A 21,426-nucleotide genomic window follows, 5' to 3' on the forward strand; every position below is an offset into this window, starting at 1 on the left:
TATTTACCTGCAGTCCCTTTCCGCACCTGTACTCCCCTCACGCCTAACACACCTGCAGATCTTTAGGTAATACGGTGGAGTTCGTATTTCTTGTTTGGGTTCACTCGATGTCACTTCCATATATATTTTTTCTTTCATTCCACTTAATTTTCCTCATGCATCATTTCAATTATTTATATGTTCACTAAACCACTTGGAATTCACTTGGTAATCTATTTATTTTTTAGCTTTATTTATTTATCAGTGAATTAAATCATTTTTCTAGCACTCAATTACTCATATGTTTATTTACCTGTGTGTGTTTGACTCTTTCATTTCTATGTTTTTCTTTACTTTTTATATTTTTTTCTCTTCATTACTACTTATTATTTATGTATTTATCTATGTATTAAACCAACAAGCTATCATTTATTTATTGATTTGTTTATTTATTTGTTTCCTTTTTTATTTTCATCATCTCCTCCTCCTCCTCCTCCTCCTCTTCCCAAACACAAACTCTTCCACCTCCAACACCACCACCACAACCTCTTCCTTCTACTCCCAAACATATACCCACCACCACAACCACCACCACCACCACCACCCAAACACATACCCTCCCTCTACCACCACCACCACCCAAAACACACCCTCCCACCACCACCACCACCTCAGGACAACCCCTTTATGATGATGCGTCCCGGTAAGAACTTCACGGGTAACCAACGTTTCTACGGCTTCTGCGTGGACCTGCTGCACGAGATCTCGGTACACGCGGGTTTCGACTACATCATCGAGATCTCTCCCGAGGGCGTGTACGGGGCGCCCAACCCAGTCACCGGCGAGTGGAACGGCATTGTCAAGCAGCTCATGTCCGGGGTACCTTTTATGTTTGGTTGTGTTTGGTTGATTCTGGGTTAATTTAAGCGTTTTTTTTAGGGGGGGGGGGGGGCAGTTATTCAAGGGTATTGTCGGTTAGCTCGGGTATTTTTTGTTTTTTTTTGTTTTTTGAGGTATTTTTATTTTTACTGGAGTGTTCTTTTTGAATTTCTAGGGGTTTTTATTCAGTTAACTGGGGACATTTTTGGTTTTATTTCAGTTAACTAGGTTCTATTTCAGTTAACTAGGGACATTTTTGGTTTTATGTGGTATGTTAAAAGTTATCTGGGGTATTTTTCATTTTCTGAGGTATTTTTATTTTTCTGGGGTGTTCTTTTTAAATTTCTAGGGTTTTTATTTAGTTAACTGGGGACATTTGGGGGTTTATGTGGTATGTTAAAAGTCATCTGGGGTATTTTTAATTTTCTAGCTTTATTAGGTTATTTAGGCATTATTTTCGGGGATTTTTTATTTTAATCTGGGGTATTTTTTTCAGTTCTTTGGGGATTTCTTAGTTATCCGCCGTATTCTTAAGTTATTAAGAGTATCTTTAGTTGTCTGGGGTATTTTTTTTTATTTGAGGTATTTTATGTACTTATTTGGTTATTGAGGTATTATTTTCGGGGATTTATTTTTAATCTGGGGTATTTTTTCAGTTCTTTGGGGATTTTCTAGTTATCCGCCGTATTCTTAAGTTATTAGGAGTATCTTTAGTTGTATGGAGTATTTTTCTTTATTTATTTGAGGTATTTTATTATTTTATGTATTTATTCGAGGTATCTCTGGCGGTATTATTCAAGCTTAAGGAAGTAAGAAAGTATACCCGCGCGTATTTACAAGTAGCGCCTAATTCCCCGCTAGTCTACCCCCTTCTTGTTAATTATCGTGCTTGCTAGAGACGAGAAGTAAGGCAACAAAGTAAAGATAGACAACCTCCCGCACACCTTGAATTAGAATTAGATGAGCGCTTAATATTCCTTAGCAATCTCTGAAGACGTGAAAAAAGGAACGTTTCTCAATATTTCCGCAACACAACTTCCAACCACGCTACACAACGCCGCGCTATTTCAAATACATGTTTTTTTTTCTTTTTACACAAGAGGAAGAAAAAGCATTTGAAAGTGGAATTAGAATTAGATAAGCACTTAATATTCCTTAGCAATCTCTGAAGACGTGAAAAAAGGATCGTTTCTCAATATTTCCGTGACACAACTTCATCGATCATCAATTTCCAACCACGCTACGCTACGCCGCGCTGATTCAAATACATGCTTTTTCTTTTCTTAATATTCCTTAGCACTCTCTGAAGACGTGATGAAAGGATCGTTTCTCCATATATCCGCAACACAACTTCATCTATCATCAACTTCCAACCACGCTACGCTACGCCGCGCTGATTCAAATACATGTTGTGTTTTTCTTTTCTTTTTCACACCAGAGAAAAGAAAGTATTCGAAAGTGGAAATCAACGACGCAAGTAAAAAATTAAATAAAAAAACGGTTGAGAAGCTCCCGCTTTTTGTTGTTGTTGTTTGTTTGTTTGTAATATCTTGTGCGGACTTTTATTTCCGTTTTATTTTCCTGCCTTTGAGCTGTTTCCTTTAGTGGAGGAGAGAAAAAAAAATAGAAAACGTGGAATACGACTGTCAAGATAATGCCCCTCTCTGTGCTGCTGCTAACAATGGGGAAGAGGAACGTGAAGGTGGAGGAAAGGGAGGAAGGGGAGGAAGGGGGAGAGTGAGAAGATGAAATGGCAGAGGATAAGGAGAGTGAGGAAAGGAGAGAGGAAAGTGAGATGAACTGACAGGGAAGAGTGAGGAGAGGAGAGAGGAGAGTGGGGAGATGAAGAGGCAGGGGAGAAGGAGTGAGGAAGGGAGAGAGGAGAGTAAGGAGATGAACTGGCAGGGAAGAGTGAGGAGAGAGGAGAGTGGGGAGATGAAGAGGCAGGGGAGAAGGAGTGAGGAAAGGAGAGAGGAGAGTAAGGAGATGAACTGGCAGGGAAGAGTGAGGAGAGGAAAGAGGAGAGTGAGATGAACAGGCAGAGAGAAAGAAGGAAAAGAAAGGAGACTGAAGAGACGAACTGGCAGAGGAGGAGAGTTAGTGACTTGCCAATCGTAAAGAACCTACTGAAGAACGAATTGAACTTACGCTGTATTGAGATTTCGTTTGCAACTATACATGCCCACACACACACACACACACACACACACACACACACACACACACACGTGATTCCCCGCCCATAAACTCTCAACCCTTAACTCGAGGTGGTGGTGAAGTTTGTGATGGTGGTGGTGGTGAGGACGAGGAAGAGGGAGTGGTGAGAAGTGGCGGCAAGGAGGAGGAAGTCAGAGTTAGAGCAGAGTTAGTGTGGCTGAGATACATGAAGAGAGAGAGAGAGAGAGAGAGAAACTGGCTGCCATTGTTAGTGTTGGTATTATTATTATTATTATTATCATTATTATTATTATTATTATTATTATTATTATTATTATTATTATTACTATTTCTACTTTCATTTAAATTATGTATTAGACGATTCATATTTTGTTAATGTATATGTATAAAGTTTGTTCTACACATAAGACAAAAAGAAATGAAGGAAGGAAGGAAGGAAGGAAGGAAGGAAGGAGAAGGGAAGAAGGAAAAAAAGGAAGGAAGAAAGACGTGTAGGAATGAAAGAAAGACAGGAGGAAAGGTTAAAAAGGAAGGGTAAGATGATGATGATGAGAGAGAGAGAGAGAGAGAGAGAGAGAGAGAGAGAGAACGCACAAGGAGGCGTTATTATCATTTCCATTGTTAATTAGTAGAGTCATCATAATCACCATAATCATTACCATTATCACCACCACCATCACCACCACCACCATCACCACCACCACCACCATCCTTGTCACTCCTTCCCTTCCCTTCCCTTCCCTTCACTTCCCTTCCTTTCCCTTCCCTTTCCTTTCCTTTTCCTTCCATTCCCTTTCCTTCTCTTCCTTTGCCTTCCCTTCCTTCCCCTCCCTTCACTTCCCTTCCTTTGCCCTCCTTTCCCTTCCCTTCCCTTTCCTATCCTTTTCCTTCCATTCCCTTCCTTTCTCTTCCCTTGCCTTCCCTTCCTTACCCTCTCTTCCTTTCCTTTCCCTTCCCTTCTCTTCACTTCATTTCACTTCACTTCACTTTCCTTTTCCTTCCATTCCCTTCCTTTCTCTTCCTTTCCCTCCCTTCCTTTCCCTTCCCTTCACTTCACTTCACTTCCCTTCCCTTTCCTTTCGTTTTATTTCCATTCCCTTCTTTTATCTTCCTTTGCCTTCCCTTCCTTCTCCTCCCTTCCTTTCCCTTTCCTTCACTTCACCTCCTTTCCCTTTTATATTCCTTCCATTCCCTTTCTTTCTCTTCCCTTCCTTTCCCTCCCTTCCTTTCCCTTCCCTTCCACTCCCTTCCTCTACAGTCACACCCACAACAACCAACACCATTACATCCTCATCCACTCATCCACCATTCCATTTCCTTCCTTTTCCTCCCTTTCCCTTCATCCACAATCACTTCCACTTCCTTATTCCTCCCTTCCTTTCCCTTCCCTTCCCTTCCCTTCCCTCCCATCACCCACATCCATTTCCCTTCGTCAGACACACCTTTGATATAACCCTCAATTAATCTGCTGATACCTCCAAGCTCTACCCGTGTTTCCTCCATCTCTCCTCCTCCTCCTCCTCTTGTTTCCTCCACTGTCTCGTTCTCCTCCTTCTCCTCCTTCTATGTTTCCTACTTCTGTTTTCTCTGGTACCTCTTTCTGCGTCTTCTCCTAATTCCTGTTTCAATCTTTCTTCTTCTTCTTCTTCTTCTTCTTCTTTCTGCTTTACTTCACTGTTTCACCAATTTATCTCCCTTCTACATCTTAATCTCTTCCTCTTCTTCCTCCTCCTCCTCATCATCATCTTCCACCTTTGATTAGATAGTTAGTGTAGCTTGTCACAAACAGCCTCGTAAGGACCATCACGTCTGCTGTTGTTTGTTCCTCCTTCGTGTTCACTTTGTGTTCCTCCTTTGTCTTCCTCCTTTATCTCATCTTCTTCATTATCCTCCTCCTCCTCCTCCTCCTCCTCTTCCACTTGATCCCCTTCCTCTTTAACAATCCTCCTCTATCACCTCCTCCTTTCCTCAATCCATTAATCCTCCTCCTCCTCCTCCTCCACCTCTTCCTCTTGATCCCCTTCCTCTTTAACAATCCTCCTCTATCTCCTCCTTTCCTCAATCCATTAACCCTCCTCCTCCTCCTCCTCCTCCTCCTCCTCCTCCTCCTCCTCCTCCTCCTCCTCCTCTTCCTCTTGATCCCCTTCCTCTTTAACAATCCTCCTCTATCTCCTCCTCCTTTCCTCAATCCATTAACCCTCCTCCTCCTCCTCCTCCTCCTCCTCCTCCTCCTCCTCCTCCTCCTCCTCCTCCTCTTCCTCTTGATCCCCTCTTTAACAATCCTCCTCTATCTCCTCCTCCTTTCCTCAATCCATTAACCCTCCTCCTCCTCCTCCTCCTCCATCCCATCATTATCATCATCATCTTGTATTTCGTCTCCCTCCCCTCGCCTCCTTTATGTGACATGTGGCAACGCTTCGATAGCCTATTACGCCTTCTAATTGGTTTTGATCGTCTATAGAGGATCAGGAAGGGGATTCGAACGCTTTTGTGGTGTTCACGCGGGATTAGAGAACGCCTCGATGGGATTGCGAAGGGTGAGAGGGTTTGAGAGAGAGAGAGAGAGAGAGAGAGAGAGAGAGAGAGAGAGAGAGAGAGAGAGAGAGAGAGAGAGAGAGAGAGATTGTGAGGGGTGGTAATGTGTTTGTTTGTTTGTTTGTTTGTTTGTGTGTGTGTGTGTGTGTGTGTGTGTGTGTGTGTGTGTGTGTGTGTGTGTTTTACTAATGTATGTGTATTTGTACCATAGAAATATAGATACAGAGTGATAATTACATACATACATACAGACAGAAAGATAGATAGATAGATAGATATAGATAGATAGATAGATAGATTAAAAAAAACAATAACTGGACACAAACAACCAAATGATAACCACCACCACCACAACCACAAACAACAACCACAAAACCAGATAAACAAATAGATACAGAAAACAACCACACACAAAAAATAAACAACCCACACAGCAACCAAACACGAACAACCAAATCCTAACCACCACCACCACCACCACCACCACCAGGAGACGCCCCACGTGATGCTGAAACAAGGAGAGAACCTGACGGGAAACAACAGGTACGAGGGCTTCTGCGTGGACATGCTACACGACATTGCTACCATGATCGGCTTCCAGTACAAGATTCACCTCACCCCCTCCCGCACCTACGGCATCCAGGACCCCGTGACCGGCGAATGGAACGGGATGGTGCGAGAACTCCAGGAGAACGTAGGTGCAAGGGGGAGTGATGGGGGACTGAGAACGTGAGGCAGAAGAGAAACGAGTGATGGGGTGTGAGAAAGTGAGGAAGAAGAGAAAGGGAAGAGAAAGGGTGGAAGGGGAGTGATGGGGGACTGAGAACGTTGAGGAAGAAGAGAAACGAGTGATGGGGTGTGAGAAAGTGAGGAAGAAGAGAAAGGGAAGAGAAAGGGTGGAAGGGGAGTGATGGGGGACTGAGAACGTTGAGGAAGAAGAGAAACGAGTGATGGGGTGTGAGAAAGTGAGGAATGAAGAAGAGAAAGGGAAGAGAAAGGGGTAAAAGGGTGGAAGGGGGAGTGAAAAGGAAGAGGAACGAGTGACGGGGAGTGGAGAAAGTGGAGAATGAGGAAGAGAAAGGGGAGAAAAAGGGTGGAAGGGGGAGTGATGGGGGGTTGAAAACGCGAGGAGGAAGAGTGAGGGGTGTTGAGAAAGTGAAGAATGAAGAAGAGAAAGGGGAGAAAAGTGTATAGAGCATGTTCATGGTAAGGGAAGTTAGCTATTTTGTTTTGTTATCATTCTTTTGGTGCGAGATAAAAGAGAAAGGTGGAGTGAAGAAGAAGGAAAAGGGGCGATGGGAGTAAAGAAAGGGAGGAGAAGGAGAATACAGATCATGTAGCTTGGAGTAAGGGAGAGTGGAGCAAGGGTGGAGTAGGAGGAGGTGAAGAGGAAACTTAGGTGGAGTGAAGGTGGAAGGGATGAGTGGTAAAGAGGAGGAAGATATGTGTATTGTCAATGTTTAAAGGGATTGTTTTCTTGTGTTTTTTTTATGTAGGTGGAGTGTAAGTGGAGTGAAGGTGGAGTGAAGAGAAAATTAAAGGGAAAAAAGTGTATATTGTGCATGTTGATGATTTTAATGTTTTGTTAGTTGGTTAGTTTTGTTATGTATAATGCATGGAATAGAGAATAGGGAAGAGTATGTATTTGTGTATATACATGCATGGGTGTAATTGATAAGTTGTATTATTATTATTATTATTATTATTATTATTATTATTATATTTGTTACTCTCTTCTATGTGTTTCTATTTGATCATTTATTTTGTTGGTGTTATTTTGTACGTGCTTTAATTGTTTCCGTCTATCTATCTATATCTATCTATCTACCCATTCTATACTATCCCATACATTACATCGACGTGCATATATACCCTTCCTCTTCCCCTCCATCTACTGTCACTCAAAAGCTCAAATCAAAAAACACCTTAACGAACGCGAACAAAATGACGTTAATTGACAGCCCGAAAGGTGAGCTCCAGGTGACAACAGGTAACTTTGAATTATTGGGTTTTCCTGCTTTCGTCTACCATTAAGGGGGCACTATAGTAACTTCTCCCATTCTCTTTCACGCCTTGTCTTTCTACCTAACGCCTATCACACACGTCTACCTGTCTGTCTGCCTGTCTGTCTGTGTCTTCTTTCGTGTCCTTATATACGATTTAAAAGAACTATGTATTGGGAGTAGTTGTTGTTTTCTTTCTGTATTATGAGACGAGTTTCTTTTTCTTTATTTATACTGAGATTTTGTTTCTTTTTATTACTTTTCAACAGTTTCATTCTATACCATCTACCTTCCTCTCTCTCTCTCTCTCTCTGCATTCATCCATCAATTCATCCCTCACTCACTCACTCCCTCAATGCATTCATCCATCAATTCATCCCTCACTCACTCACTCACTCACTCACTCCATCCATGCATTCATCCATCAATTCATCCCTCACTCACTCACTCACTCCATGCATTCATCCAGCAATTCATCCCTCACTCACTCACTCACTCACTCATTCACTCCATCCATGCATTCATCCATCAATTCATCCCTCTCTCACTCACTCACTCACTCACTCACTCCACCCATGCATTCATCCATAAATTCATCCCTCTCTCACTCACTCACTCACTCCATCCATGCATTCATCCAGCAATTCATCCCTCACTCACTCACTCACTCACTCACTCAGTCACTCCTCACAAACGAGGCTCAAAATAGAAAAAAACAGCCTTTCCTTTCTTTCCTTCTTTATTTTTTTGTCCTTCACTTTTTTCCCCACTCTATTTTGCACTTGACTGATTTTTTTTCACTTTCCTTTTTTTTCTTTTCACTTTCCCTTTCACGTTTCCAGGTGGGCCAATTAGTTACCGGAGTCCATTTTTCATGTGTGTATTTCTTTTCTCTTCTTTTTTTTGTGTGTGTGTGTGTTCGTTCGTGTAGTTGGAATATTTTTTTTGTACTATTGTTTACTGTTAAAATTTGTATATTAATGAATGTGTTTGATGTGTAAGTAAAATGTTGAGTTAATACACCTTAGATTAAAATTTTGTTATGGCAGCATGTGGAAATGTTTAACTCATGCTATATTCCTTGCTGTTGTCATTATTATTATTTATATTATCATTTGTATCATTATCATTATTATCGATGTTGTTGTTGTATTTATTCGTTTCGCTCATGATCGTCTATTTTTCGTTTTTTTTTTTTTTACTGTTAGGTGTTTTTTTTGTTTTGTTTTTTACAGCAAAGGGGACAGCACAGGGATACGAAAAAAAAAAAAAGGAAATAACAAAAAAAAAAAGCCCGCTACTCACTGCTCCTGTAAAGAATCCGAAGAGGTGGCCGAAAGAGCAGTCAACTACGTAAATCGGTTGTTAGTATGTGTATCGGTTGTTAGTATGTGTGTGTGTCCGTATTCTTAAACGTATCGGGATCACACTACGACTATTCCCAAGGCCACACACCCCAACCCCCCAACCTTCTCCTCACCCCCACCCCAACCTCCTCACCCCCAGCCTCACCGCCACCCCAATCCCCTCCTTCACTTCCTTCCCACCCCGACACTACGACTATTCCCAAGGCCACAGAGAAGCTTAACCTGGTCTTCATTAGCGATTTTTCCAGTCAAGGTGCAGAATCCGTGTAAAACTCTAATTAGCAACACAAAACAGGCCATGAAAATCCCAGACATTTCTACGAGAGGCATTTAAAACAGACGAACTGAGGCGCCGATAAGGTTAAAAATACGGCCTTAAAATTAAAACATATACATTTACATATTCTTGAGATAAATAAAAAATAGATAGGATTTTGTAAAGGGAGATTAACAGAGAGAGAGACAAATGGTTAATGGAAGAGTACTGAAAGAAAATGGGGTTAGGGTTAGGGGCATTTAAAACAGACGAACTGAGGCGCCGATAAGGTTAAAAATACGGCCTTAAAATTAAAACATATACATTTACATATTCTTGAGATAAATAAATAAGAGTTAGGATTTTGTTTAAAGTTAGGGGATGTTAACAGAGAGAAGAACAATGGTTTAATGGAAGAGGTACTGAAAGAAAATGGGGTTAGGGTTGCTGGGGGTGAGGTTTAAGGGGGGCTACTCTAAAATTAAGGGAAATAAAACTCCCAGACACTTCTACGAGAGGCATTTAAAACAGACGAACTGAGGTGCCGATAAGGTTAAAAATACGGGCTTAAGGAGGGGGTTGCCTTAAAATTAAAACATATACATTTACCTATTCTTGAGATAAATAAATAAGAGTTAGGATTCTGTTTTAAGTTAGGGGATGTTAACAGAGAGAAGAACAATGGTTTAATGGAAGAGGTACTGAAAGAAAATGGAGTTAGGGTTGCTGGGGGTGAGGTTTAGGGGGGGCTACTCTAAAATTAAGGGAAATGGGGTCGGGGTTGCCTAAGTGTTCATATGCAAGAAAAAGTAGAATATGCACCTTTCGTTTATGGGTTCGAAGACTGCAACAATTTCACGGCACAGCGGCATGGGAGAATGTGTCACGCCCGGCTGCCGTGTTACCCGCCGCCAGTTTTATGTACAGTGTTATGTGTATTCAGAAGCGTTACTGTCCTCGTGAAAGCTATTTACCTCACGCATGGCTAGTGTTAAGAGCTCTTCCTGAATGCCTCTGCTTCTTAAATAGTATAATAGGAGTAAGAAAAAGTAGTAGTAGTAGTAGTAGTAGTAGTAGTAGTAGTAGTAGTAGTAGTAGTAGTAGTAGTAAGCAGTGGGGTTGTAAAAGTAGTATTGGTGATTGTAGTGCTGGTTGTAGTAGTAGTAGTAGTAGTAGTAGTAGTAGTAGTAGTAGTAGTAGTAAGAAGAAAAATATACAAAAATCCAACCTTATCAAGCCCTCAATAGACACTAACAATCGCATCAAAACCTCCACTCTACACCCATAAGGAGGATCTAACCCTCTTAACCTATAAAGGATAACAAGCAAACCCCAAGGAATTACATAGCTGTCTTAAATCACCTCATTATCTATCACTATGTATTACCCTCTCATTATCTATCATTATCTATCCATCAATTACCAGTTCTAAGAGAGGCCATTAAGCTACCTTGACAGCCTCATTACCAGGTGAGGGGAAGAGACCAGGTGAGGGGAGAGGAGGAGGATGGGAGGAGAGGGGAAGAGGAGGGGGAAGAGGGGAGAAGTGTCCGCTGTTATTAGGGAAGATGTGTAGATGCGTATGAGGGGAGAGTTGAAGGGAAGTCTTGAGGTAATAGAATGTTTAATAATGTGTTTATATTTGTGTTTTTTTACTTTATTTCTGTATTTTTTGTCTGTTTGTCTGTCTATCTTTCTTTTGATCCTGTCTGTTAGTGCATGTCTGTGAATCACTCTATTTGTCTGTCTATAGGTCTGTCTGTCTTTTATTATGTCTGTCTCTGTCTATTTCCTTCTCTGTCTCTTTATATCTCTCTCCCTGTCTATCTGTATCAATATCTCTGTCTATTTCTCTGTTTATCTGTATCTCTATCTGTCTATGTATTTATCTGTCTTTCCTTCTGTCTGTTTCCTTTTGTCTGCCTATCCGTCTCCGTTCTATCTATCTATTTATCTATCCATCTATTCTGGTAACAAACTATCTACCTACCTACCTGTCCACTTATTTACCTATCTCTACCTCTATCTATCTATCTATCTGTCTCCCCACACAGAAAGCAGACCTGGCCATCGGTTCCATGACCATCAACTACGCGCGCGAGAACGTCATCGACTTCACCAAACCCTTCATGAACGTGGGTATCGGCATCCTGTTCAAGGTAAGCCCCCGTAGGACCCGAGTTAAGGGGGTCATTCGATCTCGGGTGAGTGTCTATGCTGCCTGAGGAAAGGATCGACTCTATTGCAGGTGGGAGTCGATTGTACCTGAGAAGGGGGTTAAGTCTATCATACGTAAGTGTCTAGTGTGGAGGGAAAGGGTCATTCTATCTCTGTTAAAATTCTGTACTACCTGAGGAAAAGGGTTCATTCTATTCTCAGGTAAATGTCGATATATATTTTGATACACCTGTTTGTTTGAGTGTTAGGTAGTAGGTGTTTGAATATACGGAAGAAAAAGGAGTCATTCTATCTAAGCTTAAAGTCCATACTACCTACAGAAGAGGGTTAACTATTCTCAGGTAAGTGTCTGTATACTGATTGATGCACCTGTTGTTTGAGTGTTAGGTAGTAGGTGTTTGAATATACGGAAGAAAAAGGAGTCATTCTATCTAAGCTTAAAGTCCATACTACCTACAGAAGAGGGTTAACTATTCTCAGGTAAGTGTCTGTATACTGATTGATGCACCTGTTGTTTGAGTCTTAGGTAGTAGGTGTTTGAATATACGGTAGGAAAAGGAGTCATTGTAAGCTAAAAGTCTATGCTACCTAGAGAAAAGGGTTAAGTATTTTCAAGTAAGTGTCTAAGTACTGTTTGATGCACCTGTCTGTAAAATCAAAGGTAGGTAGTTCCCTATGGTATTAAAATGTAAAGGGTATGTGATATCTGATTAAGAGAAGTACCACCTGTTGTATTTAGGGTAAGGGTTCATGTACTTAAGGTAAATATCTATTCCCATGTTAAGAGATGACGGAGAAATGGTGAGGGTAAACGGGAGAGCGCACAAAACTTACATGTAAACAAATAAATTCAGACTGCTCCAAAGTTTTTTTCACCAAGGTTGTAGCGCGAGAATAGAATAAACTCCCAGCTTCAGTGATCCAGTGTGACACGATTGACTCCTTTAAAAACAAGCTCGACCACCACTTCCTTCAATATGATATTCACTTCAGTCGAAATGCAAAATCTTGGTGGCATTAAACATTAAATTTGTATATAATAGGATTTCATTTAGGCTCCAGGACAGACCACCTAGTCTGGCCCAAAGGGTTTGTGGGGTCTAAATATCTATGTAAATCTATGTAAATTTATCCTTATCCATATATCTATCTGGTAATACTAATAATAATCTAGTAGTACCCTAAGAGCAGTAGTATAGTAGTAATAGTAGTAGTAGTAGTAGTAGTAATAATAATAATAATAATAATAATAATAATAATAATAATAATAATAAAGATAAAGAAAATAGTATAATTTTAGTAAGAGTAATAACACTAAGTATACTTAACAAATAGGATGGAAGCAATAGTTAATAATTATAAGCCCATCCGAGGCAGACTCATTGACTAATTTCATAATAAATTTTGATAATAACGAGTAAATGGTGTGTGTGTGTGTGTGTGTGTGTGTGTGTATGTGTGTAACGTGTATGTAGTTTATTGTGAAAAGTAAGAAAGTGAGAAAGCCATTCGTGAGTTTTTGAACTCGTTTTGTTTTTGTTGAGAAACATTAGTGATACCGAGATATCGTCCGGAGACATTGTTCTGAGGGTGGTCAGGAAATGTCTGGGAGCAGTGTCGCGTGGGTCGTCATCGGGTTGTCAATCATGTCCAAAGAGTGCCAGGGGTCTGTCAGGGGTCAGTAGGTCGTATAATCCGTTTGTCAGTCCATGTCCAAAGAGTGCCAGGGGTCTGTCAGGGGTCAGTAGGTCGTATAATCCGGTTGTCAATCATGTCCAAAGAGTGCCAGGGGTCTGTCAGGGGTCAGTAGGTCGTATAATCCATTTGTCAGTCCATGTCCAAATAGTGCCAGAGGTCAGTCAGGGGTCATTATCGCGTGGGTCGTATAATCCGTTTGTCAGTCCATGTCCAAAGAGTGCCAGGGGTCTGTCAGGGGTCAGTAGGTCGTATAATCCGTTTGTCAGTCCATGTCCAAAGAGTGCCAGGGGTCTGTCAGGGGTCATTATCGCGTGGGTCGTCATCGAGTTGTCAGTCCATGTCCTTAGAGTGCCAGGGGTCTGTCAGGGGTCAGTAGGTCGTATAATCCGGTTGTCAATCATGTCCAAAGAGTGCCAGGGGTCTGTCAGGGGTCAGTAGGTCGTATAATCCATTTGTCAGTCCATGTCCAAAGAGTGCCAGGGGTCTGTCAGGGGTCAGTAGGTCGTATAATCGTGTTGTCAATCATGTCCAAAGAGTGCCAGGGGTCTGTCAGGGGTCATTATCGCGTGGGTCGTCATCGAGTTGTCAATCATGTCCAAAGAGTGCCAGGGGTCTGTCAGGGGTCAGTAGGTCGTATAATCGGGTTGTCAGTCCATGTCCAAAGAGTGCCAGGGGTCTGTCAGGGGTCAGTAGGTCGTATAATCCATGTGTCAGTCCATGTCCAAAGAGTGCCAGGGGTCTGTCAGGGGTCAGTAGGTCGTATAATCGTGTTGTCAGTCCATGTCCAAAGAGTGCCAGGGGTCTGTCAGGGGTCAGTAGGTCGTATAATCGTGTTGTCAGTCCATGTCCAAAGAGTGCCAGGGGTCTGTCAGGGTCGTTATCGCGTGGGTCGTCAGGAGTTGTCAGTCCGTGTGTTTTTTTAAGTCTGGCTGAGCCGCTGTCTCCCCAGAGGAGTCTCAGCCATAACTTGGGCGTTGTCTGTTGGTCTGGATGAGCCACAGTCTCCCCAGATGAGACTCACTCTTACCAACACACAGCGCCGTGTTTTTGTAGTTTTATGATTTTTTTGTTGTTTTTGTGTTTTTATAGTTGTTGACGCTCTGCCTTGAGGGGGGCATTTCTTCTTCCCCGCGCGGCAGTTCCTCTTGGAGGCGTCATTAGTTACCCGGTGATTGTAACGGTGACCTGAACTGATGGTCACGGGTCGTCTGGCTACTTCTTACGAAGGTCAGGACGTCTTGCCGGAACTTCAACACCCCCCCGCCGGACCTTCGGGATCCCCGGCACCTCCGTGGACGCCCCGGGGGAGCCAAGGCGCCCTACCGGGGCCCCTCCAGTCCTGCGACGCTCACCAGCAAGACCAAGGGCTCGCTGGCGCTCCCCAGCCTCGACGAGGCGAGGAGGGCGGGTGCAAGAACGCGCTTCTCAAAAGTTCCAGACAGGATTATTAAATCAATCACAAACACTGTGAGGGCGCCGCGCACCGCGTTTGTCGGTTCTCGGATGGAAAGTCGGAGGGCCTCGGGAGCGGGACAGAACATCAACAAAACAGAAAGAAATACTCGCGACGGCTTTTGGCGCGGCATCCGAGTCCCTCTTTCTTCTCTCTCTCTCTCTCTCTCTCTCTCCAATGACTTTAGAAACTTACCAAAGACGAAAAGACTAAATAAACTTAACTTGCAGTCTTTGGAGAGACGTGGACTGCGTGGGGACTGACTTGATGGTTTTATATTTATTATGGAGATGAACAACGGCGATTTAGATGTAGTTCTTAATTATTGTATCTCTCCTCTCTCCCGTCTTGTAAGGAGGTAAACATCTATGCAAGTTTTAAGATATTTACATTACTAAGGAAAGCGTCCATACTTGCCTCATCCTAACTCGATCTAATACTAATTCAACTTTACACTAATTCTTCCTTAAACCAACTCGCCTTCATACTAACCCACTCGCCCTCCCAATAATTAGCCGAGTCACCTGTACAGATAAACACCTTGACCATATATCAACACATTGAAATTATTATAAAAAAAACAGCCCATCTCTCTCTCTCACCCACAACGAAGAAGGGTAGAAAAAAATACAATCATCAAACACATTTTCCCTTTCTTTCCTTCCCTTTTTCTCCTCACTTCCTCCCCCCTCTCCCTCTTCCCCCATTAACCCCCTCCCTCCCCTCAACCCATTCCCTCTCTCCCTCACACCCACAAGGAAGGGAGAAGGAATAATATTAACACTCGATACATCCCTTTTTCTTCCCTTTTTTTCCTCACTTCTCCCCTCTCCCCGTCCCTTACCCTCCCCACTCTCTCCCCTCTCCCCATTCCTTCTCTCCCTCACACCCACAACGAAGGAAAGAAAGAGAAAAATATAACCATCAAATACATCCTCCCTTTCCTTCCTTCCCTTTTTTTCCTCACTTCTCCCCTCTCCCCGTCCCTTACCCTCCCCACTCTCTCCCCTCTCCCCATTCCTTCTCTCCCTCACACCCACAACGAAGGAAAGAAAGAGAAAAATATAACCATCAAATACATCCTCCCTTTCCTTCCCTTTTTTTCCTCACTTCTTCCCTCTCCCCGTCCCTTACCCTCCCCACTCCCTCCCCTCTCCCCATTCCTTCTCTCCCTCACACCCACAAGGAAGGAAAGAAAGAGAAAAATATAACCATCAAATACATCCTCCCTTTCCTTCCTTCCCTTTTTTCCCTCACATTTTTCCTCCTCCCCCATCCCACACCATTACCCCTACTCCCCACTTCCCCACTCCCTCCCTCCCCCTCCCACGCCAAACATCCATCACATCGCTAGCATTCCACCCCGGGAAGGAATGTCATACGCCCGGCATCAGCGCACGAATCCGACACATCAAAGACTCGTACGGAAGAAAAAGGAAAAAAAAAAAAGTTAAAGCATCAAACAGTCATACGGAAATTAAAGGCGACTAGGTGATTCAAGGGAGCATAAGTATAAAAAAATAAGGGTGCGAGAGAGAGAGGGAGGAGGGGGGAGGGGGGGATAAGGGGGAGCATTTGTGGGTTTGAGAGGTTATGTTGTTTGGTATTCAAGTACATGTGTTTAGTGTTTGTGATCCTCTTTGTTTGTTTGTTTGTTTGTCTATAGTAGTAGTAGTAGTAGTAGTAGTAGTAGTAGAAGTAGTAGTAGTAGTAGTAGTAGTAGTAGTAGAAGTAGTAGTTGCAGCAGCAGCAGCAGCAATAATAATAATAATAATAATAATAATAATAATAATAATAATAATAATAATAATAATAATAATAATAATAATAATAATATATTTATATTGTTATGCGCGAGACACAGAGAGAGAGAGAGAGAGAGAGAGAGAGAGAGAGAGAGAGAGAGAGAGAGAGAGAGAGAATTAAACCCCTCTCCCCTCCCCCCCCCTCTCTCTCTCTCTCTCTCTCTCGTGCTGATTTGTGTTGTCTTGGCCGCGTTGTGTTACGGAAACCCGACCTTAGTACTGATTTAGGGGAGGAGGGGGGGGAGGGGGGGAGGAAGGGGAAGGAGGAGGAAGGAGGGAGGAGGAGGAGGAGGAAGAAATTATGAGGTTATGGTGTCTATATTTTCTTCATCTCTTCCTTCCTCTTCTTTCCGATGACTCCCTTTTTCTTAGGAGGAAGGGGGGGGAAGGAACGGGAGGGGAGGGGAGGGGAAGAAGGGGAAGGGAGAGGAGGAGGAGGAAGAGAGGAAGAAATAGGGAGGTTATGGTGTCTATCTTCGTTTCTTCCTTCCTCTCCCTTCCTTTTTTTTTCTTTCTACCTCCTCTTCCTCCCTTTCCTCCTATATCTTATGAGGAGAAGAGAGAAAGGAGGAGGAAGAATGAAGAATAAAAGAAGGGGAAGGGAGAGGAGGATAAAGGGAGAAGGGAAGGAGGAGAAGGGAGAAGGATAAGAAGACGGGAAACGGGAAGGAAGAAGAAGGGAAAAGGGAAAGAGGGAGAAAAAGAGGAAGAAGGGAGAGAGAAGAAAGGGGTGAAGGATTATCTGTCTTTCTATTCCTTTCTTCCTTCCCTTTATCTTAATCTCCTCTCCTCCTCTCCCTCTTTTCTTCCATATGTTACGAGGAAAAGTGAAAGGAGGAGAAAGGGAGAGGGAAGGAGGAGGAAGAGAGAAAGGGGAAAGGATACTCAGTCAGTCAGTCTCTCTCTCTCTCTCTCTCTCTCTCTCTCTCTTATCGTCTCTCATATGTCTCTCTCTTCTTCTTACGTCTCTCCTCCCTGTCTACCAGTTCCGCCTCCTGTTTGCTCTCTCTCTCTCTCTCTCTCTCTCTCTCTCTCTCTCATCCCAGCCTCCTTATTTTTCCTTTTTTCCTATATTTATTTTTCTTCTCTTTAATCCTTCCTTCCATCCTCCCTTTATTTCCTTCATGTCCTTCCTTCCTTCCTTCATTTCTTTATTTCTTTATTTTGTTCTTCTTTCCTTCGCTTTTAAATTCATCCCAGTCTCCCTCCCTCCCTTCCTTCCTTCCTTCCTTCCTCCCATCCCCCCTTCCTTCCTTCCTCCCTTCCTTCACCCCTTTCTCTTAACTCACTCTTATCTCTTCCTGCTTCCTCACTCTCTCCCTTTTTTTCACCCCTCCTCCCTCTCCTTTATCTTCCCTTCCTCCCTCTCCCCCCCTCCCTACCCTCCCCTCTCTTCCCTTTGCCCTCATTTAAACCTTACTCGGCTATCTATTCTCCCTTTTTTCTCCCCCTTTTGCTGGCTTTCTTTACTCTCTAATTCCTTTACTCTGCACGTTTGTTTGAAGTCAATGTTTTCTCTTAATTATCCTGTTCTCTCTCTCTCTCTCTCTCTCTCTCTCTCTCTCTCTCTCTCTCTCTCTCTCTCTCTCTAAGTGTTTGTTTTAATCACTTTTTTTACCTTTTTTTTTTCTTCCTGTTCTTGGTCTGAGTTTCCCTTTCATCCTCGTAAACTGTCAATACCCGTTTTCTTTTTTTTTCTTTTCGCTTTTTCTTCTTTTTTCTCTTACATTATTTTTTACTCTTCCACACACAGTTAAAATAATGCGTCAACTGAGCCTCAATTTCAATCTCATTCTTTAAGTTCAGTCATCCTTCTACGTTGGTTTTCCATTAACTTCACACACACACACACACACACACACACACACACACACAGACACACACAGACACACACACACACAGGGGCCAACCAGTGAGCAATGAGCATATCCGATTATTCTTTCCTTTCTTCCTTTCTTCCCTTTTCTTCTATTTCTTCCTTTCCTCCTATTCTCCTTTTCTCCCCCCCCCCCGTGCATCTTTTCCTCCTCTCCTTCCTTCTTTTCTTAATTTTTTCTTTCTGTCTTCTCCTCAATCTCTCCTTCGCTTCCTTCTTTCCTATTTACCTCCTGTCATCCTTCCTCTCCTATTCTCCTTCTCTCGTCTCTTCTCCATTTTTTTCCTTCCTTTCTTTGTTTCCTCATCTCCATCTCTTCCTCACGTCCTTCCTCCCTTTTCGTCCCTGCTCCTTCCCCATTTATTTAGCTTTTCACGCTTTCTTTTTAACCTATTATTTTCCTTTTCCCCTCTACTCTAGCTTTCCACACTCTTATTAACCTATTTTTTCCTTCCCCCCCTTTACTCTAGTTTTCCACGCACTCATATTAACCTATTTTTTTCCTTCTCCCATACCCAGGTCCCCACGAGCCAGCAAACCCGCCTCTTCTCCTTCATGAACCCGCTGGCCATCGAGATCTGGCTGTACGTGTTGGCCGCCTACGTGCTCGTCTCCATCACCATGTTCATCGTGGCACGCTTCTCCCCCTACGAGTGGTACAACCCTCACCCGTGCTCACAGGAGAACGACGTCGTGGAGAACCAGTTTTCCTTATCCAACAGCTTTTGGTTCACGATTGGGACGCTTATGCAGCAAGGCTCTGATTTGAACCCCAAGGTGAGTGGCGGATGAGTGGGGTGTGAGGTAAGGGAGAGGAAAGGAGGGAGGGTGAGTGGGGTGTGTGATGAAGGAGAGGGAGATGTGCTGATAGTAAAGTGAGGGGTGAGGAAGAATGAGGGAGGACAGATGGGAGATGGAGGGTGCGATGTGAGGGAGGGAGGGTGAGGAAAGGAAGATGTGTTGGTGAGATGAGGTGAGGGAGAGAAACGAGGAGGGAGAGTAGGGGTGGATATGATGTTATGGTGGTGAGGAAGGGTGATGATAGGTGATTAGTGATGAAGGGAGAGAGAGAGAAAGGGTGGTGAGGAGGCGGTGGAGTGAAGGACGAGGATAAGATAGATATAGACAGATAGATAAAGCGTGTGTGTGTGTGTGTGTGTGTGTGTGTGTGTGTGTGTATGTGTGTGTGTGTGTGTAAGCAAAACCAGGTAATAAAAACAGGTGAATCATTATTAAACCTAACGTCGCAGGTGAAAATGAACCAGGTAAATAATGAAGAGAAAGGGATCCAGCTGTGTTATAATAATGAGACAGGTGAGGGGGGAAGGAAAGCAGGCGTACGAGGGGAGTGAGTGAGTGAATGAGTGAGTGAGTGAGTGAGAGTGAGTGAATGAGTGAGTGAGAGTGAGTGAATGAGTGAGTGAGTGAGAGAGAGTGAGTGAATGAGTGTGAGTGAGTGAGTGAGAGAGTGAGTGAGAGAGAGTGAGTGAGTGAGTGAGAGTGAGTGAATGAGTGAATGAGTGAGTGAGAGTGAGTGAGTGAGTGAGTGAGTTAAGGCTCATTCACACGATCAAAAATCCCTCTGTGGTGTTCGAACCTACTATAAAATCAGTTTCGAAGCATGATAACGAAGAAAGAGAGAGAGAGAGAGAGAGAGAGAGAGAGAGAGGTTCACCATATCGTCTCCTCAGTCCTTTCCTTACTTATCCTAACCTTCCTTCTCTTCTATTTTACTTCTCTCCTCTTCTCCATATCTTCCTTCCTTCTCTCCTCTCCTCCATCTCCTCCTTCCTCCCTTCTTTCCTTTCATCCTGTCTTCTTTGTCTCCTTTCATTCACCTATTCCTACTGTTATCCATCTTTCCTTCGTTTCTATCTTTATTTCATACCTGTAGCCTACTGACTCCCTTGTACCTAATGCCTTGTTCAGTGTATGCTGCTTCTTATAGTGATTCATTTAATTACCGAAGGAAATGACAACCGGGAAGCCATTACAGCAAGGGCAAGATTATAGATTGCATTTCCTGGTGAGTGGGTGTCCCTATACATGGACGAGCCTGTGGAGTGGAACCAAGGAAGTGGAATTGGACCCCTCACCTTTGTTTCTGCATGGTGCTTTCTGTATTACTCGCTGGGCTGTTGCCGTGTTATTTAAAGAAGTAGGCACCATGGTAGGTTGTCTGTAGTTGGCGTGGAACTTCGCTAAGCACTAAAATAAAGTATCGCGGCGGCGGAACAAGGAATCACAGTGTCACCAGCATCACGGGTCACTCATTTTTTTTTTTTTTTTTTTTTTTTTTTTTTTTTTACGTTGTTGCCTATTGCGCCGGTAGGCATCTTCCCGGTGGGGCCTGATGGTCGGCCCAAGGCTTCTTCCAGGTGGGGCCTGATGGTCGGCCCAGCCCGTTCTGGCGCAGGCGAGTGTTTATAGTGGCGCCATCTTGCATAGGAAAATGGCGTGAGGGGATCGTTAGCCAATTGTCGTACCCAGCACATTGTAATTACCGATTTCTGACCCAAAACTGTCTCAGCCACACAAATAACGACACTTAAATCACACAAATTGTTCAAACAAGTGTTTTTAGCGAGTGGAAAGGATAAATCGACGTTCCTAAGGCTGATTTGATTACCGTATACTGGAATAATTGTCGCACCTCAATGAACGCCGTTACTCTGGTGCTGCCATCATGCGGCCGCCCTCCGCAACACCCCTGACAACAAATATGGCGAATAATAGTATAACTGCCCACGCTCCTGGCGGCGGCAGGAGTCCACCCCTCACGACAGGAATCTGTCATCCGCCTCACCTGCCCCTTCCTCAGGAAGGCGGGGCAGCTGACCCGCCTGTGAGGACCTCACAGGACGACACCAGGGCTCATGTGAGCGACTAGATCGCCGCGGCTTTAAACAACAACAACAACAACAACAACAACTCCATCTCTTTTCTATTATAGTTTCCTTGAATGCAATGTGAGAAGTGTGGGTGTGGGTGGTTTTCTTTTTTCCTCTTATTTTCATATTTAACTCTAATGGCTTTGAAATAAACTTACTAAATAAAATAAACAATATGAATGTGAGAGGGTGGGCAGGTGAGATGGAGTAGGAAGGTTAAGAGGGTGATGGGAAGGGGGTGAGGGACATCTGAGTAATTAGTAGGCTAGTTTAGGTATGGCGAGTATCTGTATGAGGGGGGGGAGGTGATTGAGTAGGGATGAGGGAG

At 43.3% G+C, this 21,426-nt stretch overlaps 1 protein-coding gene and 1 long non-coding RNA gene across 20 annotated transcripts in view; both read left to right on the top strand.

The window, feature by feature from the left end:
- Positions 1-21,426, top strand: part of LOC127007872 (glutamate receptor ionotropic, kainate 2-like) — a 172,133-nt gene that overhangs the window by 131,950 nt on the left and 18,757 nt on the right. For 5 of the 8 annotated variants that reach the window (XM_050879298.1, XM_050879304.1, XM_050879299.1 and 2 more), the window contains 3 exons: positions 655-858; positions 11,252-11,356; positions 18,727-18,984. In XM_050879298.1, coding sequence (XP_050735255.1) covers positions 655-858; positions 11,252-11,356; positions 18,727-18,984 — 567 coding nt within the window. Of the gene's footprint in view, positions 1-654; positions 859-6,061; positions 6,266-11,251; positions 11,357-18,726; positions 18,985-21,426 lie in introns of all 8 variants that reach the window. The other 3 variants (XM_050879297.1, XM_050879302.1, XM_050879301.1) reach the window with 1 other exon arrangement.
- LOC127007878 (uncharacterized) lies at positions 12,816-14,661 on the top strand. Of its 12 annotated transcripts, none has more exons than XR_007760627.1 (4): positions 12,816-13,185; positions 13,319-13,511; positions 13,575-13,766; positions 13,830-14,661. It is a non-coding gene; the product is annotated as an uncharacterized LOC127007878 (long non-coding RNA). The 12 variants fall into 12 exon arrangements; XR_007760625.1 differs by having other exon boundaries at positions 12,816-13,060; XR_007760623.1 differs by having other exon boundaries at positions 12,817-13,123.

The sequence above is a fragment of the Eriocheir sinensis genome, chromosome 36, assembly GCF_024679095.1.
Source record: "Eriocheir sinensis breed Jianghai 21 chromosome 36, ASM2467909v1, whole genome shotgun sequence".
Classification (NCBI taxonomy): Eukaryota; Metazoa; Arthropoda; class Malacostraca; order Decapoda; family Varunidae; genus Eriocheir; species Eriocheir sinensis.